We start from the raw sequence: 16,036 nt of genomic DNA on the forward strand, positions 1-16,036 counted from the left end.
GGCTGGTCTGAGGAAACAACAACTTTCTCCAAAATAAGCTTTATTACTAACATTAAACAGAATTTCCAGGGAAACAGAGAACTCTGGGTCTGAGGGAGGTAAGGAAACAAGGAGGCCTGGCAGCCTTCAGGGGTTTGGAACCTGGAGGAGGGCCCAGGAAGGACTCTCAGAGGATGGTGGTAGCAGCAGGCAGCACCTCCTGACTCATGAAAATGTCCAGGTCCAGGCTGGGATCTTCCAAATCCAGTTTCAGAAACTTATCTACTAATGTCTGGCAACTGAAGGGAGAGAAGAGTGAGGTTTGGGGGAGGATGGATAACAGAGTCCCTGAGCAGAGGGGAGAGGATGCAGTACAGGAAATCCAGGACCTTGAGAATTTAGGAGTTTCAGAAAGAAACTGTGAATCATTAAAGGGCAAAGAGGCTGGCTGAGTCCCTGGAAGGGGCAAAGGAGCTACAGAACATGGACCCTGAGAACAAGCACCCTGGGCCTGCACTCACTTTTCCATTTGCTTCTCCTTTAGCAGCTCCTTGACAGGTTTGATGGGCTTTCCACTGCGGATCAAGTCTGAAACCTGGGACCAAGGAGGAAGGGGTAGGGGTGGGGGTGGGTAAGAGAAAAGAAAGTATGGGTCAGAAATGCCATGGGCCCAGAAATCCGGACCCCTGAGAGAAGCAGGGACAGTGGGTGGGAGCCCTGATGGAGGCAGTTGCTCTTCGGGCCTTACCTGCTTGCCGCGAGCAATGAGTTTCTCAGGAAGCCCGGCCTGGGCAGCCGTGTGGGAGGCGTGGCTGGCACGGGCAACACCTTCACAAACTTGATAGAAGAAGACAAGGTCGTCCCCATCCTCACAGGTCTCCATGGTCTTCAAAGAGAATAAAAGGGGACAGTGTTCGTTCTGCTTCCTGCCCCAATACCCTTGGTCAGTCGCCATTGAGAGTAAGAAACGGAAAGGGACACGGTCCCTGTTCTGATGCAGGAGCCAGTTCCCAGCTCCGGGAAATGCTCAGCTTCGGGGCCCCTGGGGAGCTGGGTAGGTCTCCTCACCAAGTACTGCACAAGCGGCCCCCGTGGCAGCAGCTGCAGCTGAACAAGGCTCAGAAAGTTGGTGGCCACAAAGACGTGGGGACACGTGGGTCCGAGTGCCAGCCAGTGTCGGATCACAGCAGCCAGCAGCGCGAGCCCATCCACCTGCGAGGGGCGCAGGGTAGCACAGGGTGAAGGTGTGGAGCCACAGGTGCCCCGTGCGCCCCCTCCTCCTGCCGGGCCTTCCCCCCTCATGCCCACACACCCCTATTCTTTTCCAGAGGCCCTGCCCCACCCTCCTCCTCCTTCGCCCTCCTTCATTTTCCTCTCCTCAGTTCCTCGTTAGCTTTTGCCCTTACCGTGTTGGTTCCCTTTCCGAATTCATCCACAAGGACCAGCGAGCGCTCGGTGGCATTGTTCACTGCTTTCGCCACCTGCTGGGCACCCGGTGGATAAGGGAGAGTTTCATAAACATTCAAGGCCTGGCACTGACCAGTGTGCCTGTGAGTAAAGATGCCTGAATACATGTACACCCTACTGAACTGCAAGTTCTTTAATGGCGAGACCCAAGTTTCGTTCATCCTTTCATTGACAACAGTGCCTCTCACAAAGCCAGGGACTGGCAAAGGTTCATGGTATTGATTCTCCTGGTTTCTGAACTGGGTGCTCCCTGCCCCTCACGTAAAGAACAGGCAGCAGAAGGAAATTTTTTCCTGTTCTGACCATTTTTCAGGGCTCGGGTTTCTTCCCCATTATCCCCTCCTCCAACCCTGCCTCCTCTTGACCTGGTTGAGGTCGATCATGAAGGTGGAAAGGCCAAGGGAGATGGATTCGCAGCTGTGAATTCGGGTGAAGATGGCATCTACTGCCCCGATTTCAGCTTCCTCTGCTGGCACAAAGCTGCCCACCAGGGCCATGAATGTGATCAAGCCTACCTGAATAAGGGAGGAGAGAGGTACAGTGCCCGGTGGTGTGGGCTGAGGTGAAGGTGAGGCTAGTCTCAGGAGAGAATGATAGATCAAGATAGAAGGACACAGTTTAACAACCCCTTCGGCCCACTTTAGAGTCAGTGAAAAGTGGCAGGGAGTTGGCAGAGGCATTCTGAGGAACAGCGTGTACCTCCTCAGAGGCGGGAGAGGAGGATTCAGGTCAGAGGATGGTCACTGGCACACGGCCCTCCTTCAGGTAGAGAATGAGAATGCAGCAGGGAGAGGGACAGCGGGGGTGAGTCTGTTCATGGCATGTGGGGTCAGAGCACAATGGGGAAGAGCGGTGGGGGCCTGGGGTGCCTGGGAGGCGGGGGATGGGGATGATGGAGGTGGCAGTGCGGGGGCTTGTCTACCTGTTTGAGGTAGATGCTCTTCCCTGAGGAGTTGGGTCCGGTGATGACTTTGACCCTCCCTGCGTCCCCCCCACACTCTGCAGAGTTGGGCACGAAGGTACGGGCACAGAGTTCCATCAGTGGATGCCTGCAGCCGATGCAAAGTTACCTTGCATGTGGCCGGCCTGTGGATCCAGAACATGGGGCCTTTGGGCCCCTCGTTGTCTATTCCTCCACCCATTTCTGTCCTCACCTGCCATTCTGGATTCGTACCCCAAGGAGCCGTGGGGAGTAACGGGGCCTTGAGTAGCCGTAGTCCCGAGCGGCACTGGCAAGAGCCAACAGGACGTCCAGGCGGGAGGCAAGGTCCAACACCCGGGTCAAGACGGCTGCCCGCGCCAGCACCTGGCATTGCAGCTGGTGCATCAGCAGGGTCTCCTGGTCTTGGGGCAGGGGAGGGAAGGAGCTGGTGTCAGCTCCAGGGGAGAGCAAAGGAGAGACAAAGAAGCCAGCAGATGAACCTAGAAACCATCTGAAATCCCAGAGACACTCAGAAAAGGCAGAGTCAGAGAGAGAGAAGGAATAGCAGGAAGGAAAGGAGCCTACTGGAATCACCTCCACACTGCCCAGCCCGCTCCAGCCACTCGCTTCTCCTCACCCCGGATGTCACAGTGCAGGTCCCCCAGCAGTGCGTCCAGCTCCTTGGTTCGAGCACTTCGATAGTGCAGCTTCTCCTCTGAGAGGAACTGGGTACAAGGGTTCAAAGCTACGGGCTTTGCATCTCTCCATCCTCATCTTCTCTCACCCCACCCCAGCCCTGGCCTTGATTTCTTTCTCCTTTGTCTCAGAGCTGGTAAAGATACAACAATGAAAGAGGGATCCCACACTGGGCAGAGCTAACGGGGAAAGGCCCTCCCTCAGCTGCTGATTGCCTTTCCTTATCTCCCCCTACAGAGGTCAAGGGTCTCACCATGAAGTCCAGACCTTCAATCTCAAAGTCACTGGTCTCCACCATGGAAGGCAGGCGGGGAATAGAAAGAAGGAAGCCGATCTGGGGAGAGTAAAGAAGAGATAAAGCAAGGAGTGATGCTCTGGGCACTTTCTTTAGAAGTAGCCAGAGTCCTCTGTGTCCCCCAAATGCTTCCCTCAGGGGCCTAAGCACCAAAGAGTGTTCACATTCTTCTGATTTCTCCAGGAGTTTTCTTATCTACCTGTGTCCTTCCTAAGCCTCATGTCTCCCTAATGCCCCCGGGGAGTGCACCACCCCTGCCTCCTGCCCTCACCAGAGGGATGTAGATGACACTGCATGAAGGAATCCGGGAGTCCAGATTCTCCAGCTCCTTCCGAGCCACCTCAGTGAGGAAACTGGGAAGTCCCATCAGTCTTCGTTTTTCTAAGAGCGTGGAAGACACGTGGATATCAAAAGTAAGGCTCCCACCCTGGTTGCGATGATCATCCCCACTTGCAGGGGTCACCTGCAGAGGACGGTACCCCATCACAGGGCAGGTTCATGTTTCTGAGCTCAGGGGCCCATCCGTACACCTAACACTCACTCTCATCAATTTCAGGATCTATGCTGGGGAGGACCGTGAAGCGATTTTCAGCAAGGCTGCCCTCGAAGTCCACCTGAGGAGACAAGAAATCCAGGTTCTTTCCATCCAGCACAATCTCGTCCTATTCCTCACCTCTACCTGGGCCCCAACTCGCCCTTTAGTCCTGGCTTTAACCCTGACCCTCCAGGCCTCAAGGCACACCCCTAATGTCTGCCATCCCATCTTCTGACCATCCAGCTGACCTCAGTGTGTCCCATGCATCCTCGTTTTCCACACCATATTCCCCAGAGCTCCCACCCATTGTTCTCCATTATTTAGATCCGTCTCTCTCCCCTAGTTTCCCAGGAGATCTTTCTCTTTCGTTCCACTCACCACTTTCCCAATGAGGCTGGCAATGTGGTGCAGGTCATCCGAGAACTCTTGGGCAATGTCGCGGAAGAGCTGAATGGACTGGGGCAGGGAGCGGCAGGCATCCCTCAGGCCCAGAGCACTGTACACTGTCTGTGGGAGAAATGGACAGAGGAGGGTGGCCCGTACCCAGGCCGGGCTGAGGCGGGGGGACAGGGCTGGATGGAGAAGAACAAAGACCAATAGGGAAAAACATAATAACAGAGACGGAGGAGCTCTCAAAGGCAAAAAAGAAACCAAGAGAAAATAGCATCTGCAAAACTCTTCACCAGGCATCACACTAAGCACTGAGACTGAAGACAACAAAGACAGGAGGGTCCCTTGTCCCACAAGGGCTCTCAGTCTAGTGAGGAAGACAGAAATCTACCCAGAAGATTTAAAAACAAAGTGGTAGGTGCTTTGATAGACATTTGTACAATGTCCCAAGAAAGAAGTTTGTACAGAGGAAGGAGAAAGAGAAATACGGATATGAAAGGCAGAGAAGAAGTAAATAGGCAGTAGGGGCAATGCCAGCATTTGGGTGAGAGAGCACGAAGACAGGACGGGTGAGAGTCACTGAGAGTCACTTAATTCCCAGCGTGAAGGTCAGTGACCTGGGGTGGCTGCTCTAACCAGGGATTAGATTGAGTGCACAGACCCAATCCAAAGGACATTTACTGAACCTTACTCTGTGTCAAAGGACACATAGAGAATATAAATCAAAGGGCTTATAATCTATCCATGATGGAAACAAACAAGTAGCAAAACAATGGCTACTCACAAAAAAGCCTGAGCAAATTGTGGAACTAACTAAAATTACTAAGGAAGTTCACAGAATAAGACTTACATGGGGCTTCCCTGGTGGCTTCGTGGTAAAGAATGCTCCTGCCAATGCAGTAGACACAGGATTGATTCCTCGTCTAGGAAGATCTCACATGCCTTGGAGCAACTAAGCCCAAGTAACTGAGCCTGTGCCAGTGCACAACTATTGAGTCTGTGCTCTAAAACCTGGGAGAGGCTTCCCAGGTGGCAGAGTGGTAAAGAATCCACCTGCAGTGCAGGAGATGTGGGAGATGTGGATTTGATCCCTGAGTCGGGAAGATGCCCTGGAGGAAGAAATGGCAACCCATTCCAGTATTCTTGCCTGGAGAATCCCATAGGCAGAGGAGCCTGGTGGGCTATAGTCCATGAGGGTGCGAAGAGCTGCACATGACTGAGCACGCGTGCACGCACTAGAGCCTGGGAACCGCAACTACTGAAGCCTGCGCATCCTAGGCCCGTGCTCCCCAGCAAGAGAAGCCTCTGCAATGAGAAGCCTGCACAACAACTAGAGAGGAGCCCCCACACACCGCAGCTCAAGAAAAGCCTGTACAGCAAAGAAGACCCAGCACAGCCACAAATAAATAAATAATTTTAAAAGCCATTACATTTAAGAGACAAATATAAATCTAAACGAGATAATTGACAATAATAAAATATTCATTTTTAGGTAAGATAGTGCGATTGTTCTCTTTAAAAAAATAATTTTCTTTTAGAAATCATATTGAAATATTTATGGGTGAAGTGATGTGATGGCTGGGAATTGCTTCAAAATAATCCAAGAAAAGGAAAGTAAGAGAAGAGATATGTGAAACAAGATTTGCATAAGTCAAAGTGTTAAAGCTACAGGGTGGGTACATGAGGGTTCATTATATTATTCTCTTGAAAATTTTTTTGACAATTTCCACACTACAAAGTTGTTTTTTTTTTTTTTTTTTTAAGGTGTTGGGATAAAGTTGGACATGGGGACAAGAGTAAAGAAGGTTTGGGACACATGCTGGGGGCTTAACCTGGATTTCTAGGTTCAAGGGAGGTCTTACCTTGTAAAGAACCTGCCAGTCACTGACCTTGGTGTGGGACAACGTCATGCGTTTAAGAATCAGCTACAGTCGGACAAGGAGACAGTTGCTGGTTTCCTTCTCCCACTCTAATGGCCCTCAAGATGCCTACCACTCCTCAGCCTCCTTCCCCACCTCCCTGCCCCCCAACCCGGGCTCACAGGCACGTTCTTGATGTGACCCAGCAATCGGTGTAGCATCTGAGCCATGTCCAGATTCTGGGGTAACAGGAAAAACTGAATGACATCCAGACGGGAATTCAGTTCCCCCAGGTCCTGGGTTGGACGTGTGAACCACAGCCTGGAAGTGAGGGTTGGAGTGGGGAGACCAGGAATTACATCTGTTCTCATCAGTGTCTTGATCTCAACTTGGGAAAATGTGCCTTTGGAGGGCCCTGGGGGATGGTGGCAATGTGTATTGGTACACATTGTAAATACAGTGTCATATCTATGCAAGTGTGTTTACTCACACCTACTGAAAATCTCTGGATGTGAGCACGACCTGACTGTGTATCTCGGTTGTGATTATATGACCATGTGTCATTCCCTGTGGATAAGTGATGGAGCTTTTCAATATTTTTAGAGGGAGAGCAGAGTGTTGAGGCATTTGAATTCCAACACTCTAGCTCTATCTGCAGCTGAGAAGGAGTGAGTCAGAAAGAGTTTGCACATCCATATTTAGCTGTGAAATAGCAGACATTCGTCTTTTCATGTCCTTCCTATGAAAGTATGTAACTGTTCCATGTAGAATGATAAGTCCTCAGTTCATAAGTCCTCAAGGTCATGACTGCAGGGAAGAAAGTATTGGGTAGAGGTACTTAAAGAGCTTCACAACATTGTCTTGTTTTTAAACTGACTAGTGGAAACACAGAGGTTTATATTATTATTACTACCTTTTATGTGGAGGTATTTCCTGACAAATTGAATTATTATACAGAAATAAATGTCTCATCTGTGTTTCTTTAATTCAGGGAGGGTATCCCTATCTCTCTATGGCCATGAAGAGTAGTGAGACGCTATAATGACCTGGGAGGCCACGGATTCCTTCCTGCATTAGAGCAAGCCGTTAGGCATACTATTTTGTGTAAGAGCCAACCTGTGGAGACACTGGGGCCTAAGGATGTATATCTCACACTGAGTCTATGGCCACTTATTCTTGGTTAGAAAACCCTAGGTTAGAATGAAATGGAGGACTCATTTGGATTCGAGAGTGGGTTTCAGGCAACTCTGGTTCCTGGGCACAGGGGAGCAGAGGTGCCTGAGGCAGTGTAGGCCAGTCTGTGAATACCCTCCCTACATGGGCTCACCAGACAGGCTTCCTTATAAAACACCTGAGTGTCTCTGACTTATGTACTTCAAGTGCCTGGAGGTCTTGGTCAAGTCAGGCTCAAGTCAGTTGAGGAGATGAGGCTCTTAGAAGATAAGCAAATTGTCCAGTCATGCCCCTAGTAAGAAGGACAGCTGGATTTCAAAATTAGATCTCCAGACTGCTTGGACATCACTCTTCAGAGCATACTGTGACAGTCACATTCCAGGTTCCTTGCCTGGCTTTAGATCAGCTGGGCCCTTAGCTGATCATCAGGTTGTGAGTCTATGCCCTGTGGGGGTCCTATCTAGGGAATCTGCACTCTCCCTCACTTTTGATTCAGTTCTCTTCTCTTCTGAGAATTCCTTTCCTTTCATCCCTCATTGAGATTAGAGATCTGGACCAGAAGAACTAGACAATATAGGGGTAATTAAATTACCTCACCAATTATCTGGAGATGACTTCATAGATAATCCTAAATTAACCTCCAAGATATAGAGTGCAGGGCAGGTGGCATGGGAAAAGGATTGTGTACCTGCAGGCTAGCAAAGGTTTCCTAACTTTTCAGAGATGATGTAACCAGTGTGCTTGCATCCTACTTCATAGAGGGTTATGTGCTGAGGTAACAAGAATGTGCCATGGCATAGCATTCACTCACTTGCATAGAGGGCAAGTAGATTCACTAAGTGCTAATTCCAACCTGATGTGATAGTGCAATTAAAAAACATAAATAACCACTATGTGATCACACAGCAAGATGCGTGCCAACACACTCAGAGGTGCCTGTGAAAGCTTCACCAAAAAGGTGATAGTTGGGTTGCACCTTGAAGAGGATGTAAGATTCTGATCAGTGGAGAACAGAGGAAAGACTTTCTAAAGGGAACAGCATAAATGTAGACTGGAGGGGGAATTCTCTGGTGGTCTAGTGGTTAAGACTCCACATTTTCACTGTGAGGGCCCAGGTTCATCCTTGGTCTGGGAACTAAGATTCTAAGTCTTGTGGCCAAACAGCAACAACAACAAAAAATAACCATACACTTGAAGAGATAAGCCTTGAAATTAAAATTGAGGAATCCTCAGCATTGTACTGCTAAAGATGAAAATCTTCATCCTGTAGGTAATGAGGGAGCCTCCTAAGATTTGTCTTTTGTTTTTACTTAAAAGGTTTAAAAAATAGGGGAGTGACATGTTCAGATCTCTGTTTTGGAATGACAGTTATTTTAGAATGAAGAATAGATTGGGGAAAAGAAGAGTTTAGAGGCAGAGACACCAATTTGAAGGTGAATGCAATGCTCCAGGTTAAAGATGAAGATATTAGAATTAGAACAGAGGAAAGAGGGAGAAGGGGATGGCCAGGAGACACATTTTAGGATAGAATCAATAGGTCTTAGGGAATAACTGAATATGAGGGGTGAGGGAGAAGCATCAATCCAAGGTTCAGAGCTTGAAAAGCTATATTGCCAGCAACTCCACTAAGCAGAAAAGGGAATGCAGAAAGTAGGAACAGGGCCAGTGGGCATAGGTTTGGACGCTCTGGGTTTGAGCTTCCTGTGGAAATCGCAGGTGGTAATGATAGGCAAAAGAGTATTCCACATGTGGAGCTCAGAACTAGAGATACTCATTTGAAAGTCATAGAGAACAGCTCACACCTGAAGTGTGCTTCTAGCCATTAAAGATATTACCATGTGCACACTGCTGTCTTGTGGTTGTGTTTCTGCTGCGAGTACGTGTGAAAGTCCGAGTGTCATCAATGGCTTTGTATGTATCTGTGCTGACAATGTAAAACGAGAGTAACACACCACATGGGGTCGTTGTAAGGACTAAAGGCATTTAGCCAGCATTTGGGAAAGGGCAGCTGTTTTCATTCCTGTTAAGGGTGGTGTGTTTGAGGCTATAGGCGGCATGCACACGTGTGACTCTCGCTCACCTGAGCAGCTTCTCTCCCCACTTACAGCGGCATCTATTGAGGATTCCTGTTGGGGTAGGGAGTGAGTCTGTTACAAGCAGGGGCAGAGAAAGGAATGTATGGATGTGTCTAAGCTGAGGCATCAGGGTCAGAGGTTTGGGTGCTGGGCTGGCTGGCTTGGGGGTTAGTCCCCAGATACAGGACACAAAGGCAGCCAAAGCCTGCGTCTGGCCACAAGTCTGAGCCGGGATTACCTTACATGGGCCTGGGGGAGGGAATGAGCACTCATAGGAACACTCAGCCAGAAAAATATTCAGAGTAGGCACAGTTAGACTCACAAAAAGCCCAATACATATACGTAAACATTAGACCCAACCCACTGAGATGCACAGTGAAACCACATGGATACTTGGGTGATGTCCCCAACACAGCCTAAAGCCTGAAACAACTATAAGAGATAAAACTCTATGCAAAACAAACACAAGAGTTATGCAACTACATAACTCTCCTCTATATATAGGGTTTCCCAAAGTCCCTAGACAGGTACATCACTAGTACAAACATTCATACAAACCCAAGGAATAAGACAGAGTTGGTAAAGTAGGGAATAATATGCAAATGACATGGGACAACTATACTGGACAAGGCTTCGGGGAGATGCCCAAGCTCAAGAAGGGTATAAAGAAGATAATAAAGCTGGACTAGAGCAGAAGTGACAGCTGGCAGTGGGGTAAAGTGGGAAGAGAGGGGCTGGGATCCATCTCTGGAGGCAGCTGCTTTTCTGGCAGGCCTGTGCAGTGGGGGATGAGGGACAGGCACACCTACCAAAGAGGCTGAGCCCCTCCTTGAGTCCGCTGGCCACTTTGTACACCGAGGGGTGAGACTCACTCTTAAATATCTGCAGAACACTATCAGGGAGAAATTAGGGTCATGTGGGTTTTTAAAGGTGATTGAGAAAATGGAATGGGGATTGGGACCTCTCCTGAGATCAAGTCTTTATGTAAGGTTTGTCCCTCACTGCTCTCCACCTCAGTTTCTCCATTTAGAAAAGGAGGGTAACACCTTTGTGTTTTTCTTCTTCTCTCCTCTCACCACCCCACTTCTCTTTCCTTCAGGGAGAGAAATCTTAATAGCCCCAGGATTAAAGAAACTGAAGCCCCATTAGGATTATTACAGCATTAAGCTTAATCCTTCTCCCTCCCCAAAGATGACAGCCTGCCTCCATCTCCTTACCTGTAAGTGTCTTGATCTATGCTCACCAGATTGGTTCTGAGAACAGAAAACAAGCAGAAAGGAAGGTGGCTGGGGTATGAGAGGTCTGAGTTCATTCCTAAGTCCCACCCACTTAGCCCTCCTTCCAGAAGACTGTCTCAGTTTTCTCCCCAGAGCTCCATACCCTCACAGGAACCCTGTGTCCTGGAGCACTTTACCAAATGGGTCACTGCCACCACTCCCCAACCTTCCTTACTTTCCAGGCTTCCCAATCCCACCTTACTTTGGTTGAGGTTAGGGTAAGTCACCTACAACACAAATTTCTTAAAGCCTAGGATGGGGACGCTGACGTTATAGTCTTCTAGTTCAACCCCGATTCTTCTTCGACCCAGGAACTTGAGCAGTCCTCCAAGTGCTCGAACCTAGGATATCAGTAGTGGTGCTGGGCTAAATCCCAGTGTTTTGGTGGCTGGACAACACCAGGAAGAACTATTATTTTCCAGGACTGGGCTAGTACCTCCAGGACTCAACCCTGGTGTCCAGGTGCTTGTACCTTTTTCTAACCTGCTACATCCCAGCCCTTATCTCGCAAGACCCATCTCACCATGAGGAGGCAGTCAAAGGGGATGATGGAGGAGAGGAAGAGGATTTTCTCGGTGGTGGTCATGGAATCTGGGAGGAAGGAGTAGTTTCCAGAAAGGAGGCGCTGTTTGCTTATCTCCAGGCCTATTTTGAGGGGGGAACGGGAGGGAAAGATCTTGTAGCCCCAATCTTCATCTTATTTTAAGAATGAGAAAACAGAGAGATGATGTGGCTTGCCAAATTCACACAGGCAATTAGTGGAAAGCTGAGACAAGAACCAAATTTTAGACCCTCTCTTTAGTCTACATATAATATAAAGACGTTTGGCTGGGAACATAAGCTGAGAAAGATAAATGGCTCAGGCGAGTAAGAAATCTATCTGGAATTCAGGATTTTGGGTCAAAAAATCATATTAATTCAGGAATTTATTTTATTTTATTTTTAATTCAGGAATTTAGGATAGAACATTCCCTGTCCTTTTTACAAACCTGGGAAGATAATGGAAGTGCTTTCTAAATCAATAAGGTAACTGAGGTAGTGCCTTTTTTTTTAACTAAGGGGTAAATGGCTTTGGCTTAAAGGGGAAAATGCCAACAATCAAAATTGACCAAAAAATGCTACCACACTCTCTTTCAGGGAGGGCCCTCATCCCTAAACAAGCCTAAACTGCAGGTTATTAAAGGTAGGGATTAGGAGAGATTGTGGGGAGACTGGTCATGGGGCCTGAAGAACATATAGGTTTAAAATGAGACAGGGCTGAGAGGAGACCTCTGATGATGAAACTGGAATTAGGAGAAAGGGTCACATAACTGGGATGGGGGTGTGGGTAAAGTAAAAGGGAGGAGATACCAAAGTCCACACTTGGCAAAAATATGATTTCAGGTCTCTTAGGCTCCCTGTGCTCTTGGGAGGCTATAAAGGAAACAAAGAAAGGGCCATCAGTCTGTACATCATAGTCGTTTTGCCTCTTTCCCATCTTCCCTCTCACCCAATTCTGATCTCCTGGCTGTAGCTCCGCACAAGACCCTTTAATCTCTGGAACATTCCGTAATTTTGTCCTTCCCCATTTTTCCTCTTTCCCTTTTTCAGTCCTTACCAAGCTTCCCCAGAAACCGAGTCATATTCTCATCCTGTTTGGCACTTGTAACAACAGACCGGGGATCGATTTCATCCAGAACTTGGAAGGAGAATGGAGAGCAAATGAGTTCGAGGATCTTTCTCTCGTGACTAAAAGGGAACCTGTTAACCCTCCCTTTGTTACCTCCCTTCACCCCTCAAAACCTTATTTCCTCCAAGAGCAGGGAAGGCCCCCCCACACTGGGAGAAGTAGGAGTCACATATGAAATTAGAAAAAGAAAGCAGTAAGACTGATGGGGTAATAGGAGGGAAGAGGGGTGCCCATGAGATTATCACTGGATCATAAACCCCTAAAGGAGAGACATGACTGATTTGCTCAGGACTATATCTCCAGCACCTGATATATTTGTGAATAATGAGATGAATTCCTGAAAACAATAAAGGGAGTCTCTAGGAGTCAACTAATAAAATAGATTGAGTCAGGTAAGGCCATGTGAATGCAATACACTTCCAGTGCCAGCACAGGGGAATTCATAGATCTGTCCTTACCTCTTTGGAGCAGCTTGAGGCTCTCGTGGTCTGGGGCATCTGGCATAAAGTGGATGGTGGAGTCACTAGTATCATAGTAGGCAATGCCCAGGTATCCTGAATTCCACAGGACACATAGATGAATCTGTCGGGCAAGGAGGAAAGGAAACTAATAGTTGAACCACTGATAAGTACAGGGTTGGGCCATGTCTTATTTAATTTTAATTATTTTATCGACTCTCAGAGATAGGTATCATCACCCCCATTCAGTAAATGTGAAATCGACACTCAGCGGAGGGAAGTGACTAGCCCAGGTCTTCCCAGCCCCTTTATATTCTAACAATCAAGCGTTCCAATCAATTTCCGGCTCTGTCGAGCTCCTGCTCCTCCAACAGCGCCTCTCCCCCTACAAGACCTCAGCAGGCTCCTCCTCTCCCTCCTCCTCGGGCTCGCGGGGGCCCGGGTCTGAAGCCACGGTGGGGAAGCTGGCCGAGGCCTCCCCGGGTCCTGGTCCGTTCGGCGTCCTGGTTGGGGTCGCTGCTACCGAGGCCATGGCTTTGGAGGCTCTATGAATGCAGAAAATGAAGACAGTTCTGGAGCGAGAGCTCACTTGCTAGGAGGCTGGGGTAGTGGGGCGCGCAGAAGCAAATCCACTGAGAACTACTGGGAGAGGGCTGAGGGCAAAGCTGCGTGGACCTTCGAGAACTGTGGTTACAGGTGTAGGACATTTGGAGGGTCGAGTTTAACGGTATTTCACTTTAGTACAGACTGTGGAAAACACCACTCAGCCCACCCTCATTCCTGTCACGCGGAGGTTGTGTTTTGGAGACGGTCTTGCGGGTGCTTTGGGGGGCGAGTTTTACCCGCCTCCTCTCTCCCGTCCTGCCAACCAAGCCCCCAAGATCACAGTCTCACGATCTTGGCTTCCCCGACCTGGTTGCGGGAAACTCGCGGTGTTTTCCCGCCTTTTCAGTCACCTGGTTCGCGACGTGCGCGACACCTCGTCACTAACAGCCGCGGGCCAGCGGGACTGGAGAGCCAACACGAAGGTGGGGTGCGCGCGCACACGCCCCGCCTCCTTAGCCTCTATTGGTCGAAGAAACCCGGATCCTAACTAGAGATCCAACAGAGTGAAGGGGAAAAAAGGACCATAGAGAAGACTGGATGATGATTGGCCTATTCGCATACGGGGCGTTGCCAGAAGGTTCAAACTTCCCGCCCTCCGCCGTTGCCTAGCACCCGGGCCTCTGCCCTCAGGCTTTCTGGGCTTTGATTGAGAGCCTGTGAGAAACGTTCTTGGCAGAGTAGGAGCCCGAGCCCCATCCCCCACCCCATCCCCCGCAAAGGGTCTAGGGACTTTGGGGAATCTGCAGACGGGACCGACCTTAAAGGAACAGAAGTGCACTTTTTTTTATTTTTTCCTGGAGAATGGAGATAAGCAACATTAATTCAACCTATGCCAACAAGTCTAAGTTAATATTTATAAAGAGCTTAGACCAGTGCCTGGCAAACACAGTAAGAGCTTCGTGAGTGTTTTAAATAAAATAAGCTGAAATAAGAAGCGAGGCTCCTATCTCAGTCCACCTCTGCCTGTTTCTTGGGTGCAGACTATGATCGCTGCCATAGGGGCACCACAAGGCCTAATTAATAATTTCGGCGCCCCACGAGAAGTTGGAAGTATTCGAATTTCACCAAATTCTGGCAGAAAGAAAAAGAAAAAGAAAAGGAAGAAAGTGAAGTTGCTCAGTCGTGTCTTTCCGACTCTTTCCGACCCCATGGACGGTAGCCTACCAGGCTCCTCGCTCCATGGGATATTCCCGGCAAGAATACTGGCAGAGAGAAGTAGACCTAATAAAAACACCTACACTCCTACAAGCACATGCCCCTACCCACACACACACACTCCTAAGAACAGAAGAGTGTTATTCACTCATTCTGGGCCAGGTGGTGGAATCAAAGCAGGGGACATAAGTTCCTACTCCATGAGCCTAATTTTTGAGTGTGTATATGAGGGGTAGAGAAACAAGAAGATAGAGAGACCAAAATAAGCAATCATAAAATTTTAAGGGACTTCCTGGTGACTTCCTGGTGGTCCAGCGGCTAAGATTCAATGCTGCCAATGTGCTGCCAATGCAGGGGGTCCAGGGTGGATCCCTGGTCAGGGAACTGGATCCCACATGCCACAGCTAAGAGTTCACAGGCTGCAACTAAGGATCCTGTGTGCTACAACTAAGACAGTTCAGTTCAGTCGCTCAGTCGTGTCCAACTCTTTGTGACCCCATGAACCGCAGCACGCCAGGCCTCCCTGTCCATACCAACTTCTGGAGTCCACCCAAACCCATGTCCATTGAGATGCAGCCAAATACATATTTTTTTTAAAGTCTCTTGAAATATGTCTTCACCCCCAGGTTGTTCTGGGTACTTTGAGATGCAGAGATTCCCATCCAAGCACTTAGGAAAGATGGTGGGTAAACTGGCTCTGCTAACTAATAAATGGAAAATCTCCTCTAGTAAGAAAGGTGGAGGAGTGAGTTAAAGACTAGGTTAATGGTTACCCCTGGCAAATTGTTGAGCAACGGAGCTATGGAAACCTGGAGGAGGCCAGGTGACAGCTCTAAGGAGTGTCGGGGGAGGGACACACCTTCCAATCTGGGGTGGGAAGAGATTAGGGACTGGTTTACCAAGCTGAGGAAGGGGAAGAAGTGGAAAGAGAAGCCTAGAGAAATAAAGGGGAGAGACTGAAATAGGAGAAAAGCAGGGGCAAGGAGATTGAGATGGGAGGGAAACTTCTCTGAGGCAGGATTTGGGGGATGTAGCCCCTGACTTCAAATCCATGAAACACTGATGGATGGTACCAGGAGAGGGCAACATTACCCGTCACCTGAAAAGTTAAGGAAAAATATTTTGTGGGCAGCCATGCCAGCTAGCCAAAGTCAATATTGATGATCAAGGCAGTTCGAGCTATAAAAACTGTAGGAGAGAAAAGAGAGGCAGGGGAGAAGCTGCCAAACCTGTTTGAGCTCAGGACTGGCCCAGTTTGCCTGAGGCTTCTCCCAGAGGGGAGATTTTTGTGAGGCAGATTCTCTGGTGGACATGGACCAGCTGGAGCAGAAAAGGCCCCTGGGAAGTAGTGCTGCTTTGACCTTCTTCAGATGGAAGGGGTCATGTGTGCAGGTTTCAAGGGTCACCTTGGAGGAGATGCCCCTCAACGAACAGATATTTGTTGAATCATTCTACATTCTTCTGTTCAAGGAAAGTGAAA

At 48.9% G+C, this 16,036-nt stretch overlaps 1 protein-coding gene and 1 long non-coding RNA gene across 18 annotated transcripts; one reads left to right on the forward strand and one right to left on the reverse strand.

Moving 5' to 3' along the window:
- Positions 1-23: 23 nt before the first annotated feature.
- MSH5 (mutS homolog 5) lies at positions 24-13,888 on the reverse strand. Of its 14 annotated transcripts, none has more exons than XM_086369297.1 (25): positions 13,752-13,888; positions 13,190-13,340; positions 12,796-12,919; positions 12,266-12,346; positions 12,019-12,081; positions 11,192-11,313; positions 10,900-11,009; positions 10,609-10,644; positions 10,201-10,283; positions 9,397-9,442; positions 6,326-6,464; positions 6,147-6,209; positions 4,273-4,401; positions 3,901-3,973; positions 3,631-3,740; positions 3,318-3,398; positions 3,006-3,093; positions 2,601-2,790; positions 2,369-2,495; positions 1,812-1,961; positions 1,386-1,463; positions 1,048-1,191; positions 728-865; positions 501-574; positions 24-278 (listed from the first exon to the last, which is right to left on the reverse strand). In XM_086369297.1, the coding sequence occupies exons 2-25, from the start codon at positions 13,325-13,327 to the stop codon at positions 167-169; spliced, it is 2,499 nt and encodes an 832-aa protein (XP_086225423.1). In that variant the 5' UTR covers positions 13,328-13,340; positions 13,752-13,888; the 3' UTR covers positions 24-166. The 14 variants fall into 14 exon arrangements, 13 of the variants coding, with proteins under 13 accessions (XP_086225423.1, XP_086225416.1, XP_086225417.1 ...); XM_086369290.1 differs by having other exon boundaries at positions 1,386-1,460; positions 13,752-13,883; XM_086369291.1 differs by having other exon boundaries at positions 1,386-1,460; positions 13,708-13,847.
- LOC147347068 (uncharacterized) lies at positions 10,446-12,733 on the forward strand. Of its 4 annotated transcripts, none has more exons than XR_015152109.1 (3): positions 10,446-10,610; positions 11,620-11,694; positions 12,259-12,733. It is a non-coding gene; the product is annotated as an uncharacterized LOC147347068 (long non-coding RNA). The 4 variants fall into 4 exon arrangements; XR_015152110.1 differs by lacking the exon at positions 10,446-10,610 and adding an exon at positions 11,007-11,130 and having other exon boundaries at positions 12,259-12,454; XR_015152111.1 differs by lacking the exon at positions 10,446-10,610 and adding an exon at positions 11,393-11,531 and having other exon boundaries at positions 11,620-11,703; positions 12,259-12,454.
- Positions 13,889-16,036: the final 2,148 nt, after the last annotated feature.

Source organism: Bos grunniens, chromosome 23 (genome assembly GCF_055505025.1).
Source record: "Bos grunniens cultivar Pamir isolate PY7600 chromosome 23, Bosgru_T2T1.0, whole genome shotgun sequence".
Lineage (NCBI taxonomy): Eukaryota > Metazoa > Chordata > Mammalia > Artiodactyla > Bovidae > Bos > Bos grunniens.

What these genes read in the sequence shown, in the direction of transcription:
- MSH5 (XM_086369297.1), bottom strand. Translation starts at nt 13,327, where the DNA reads ATGGCCTCGGTAGCAGCGACCCCAACCAGGACGCCGAACGGACCAGGA. An exon ending in GTCACATCAAGAACGTGCCT is followed by an intron (nt 6,210 to 6,325) that starts GTGAGCCCGGGT and finishes GTCCGACTGTAG; the next exon opens with CTGATTCTTAAACGCATGAC. An exon ending in ACTGGCAGGTTCTTTACAAG is followed by an intron (nt 4,402 to 6,146) that starts GTAAGACCTCCC and finishes TTTCTCCCACAG; the next exon opens with ACAGTGTACAGTGCTCTGGG.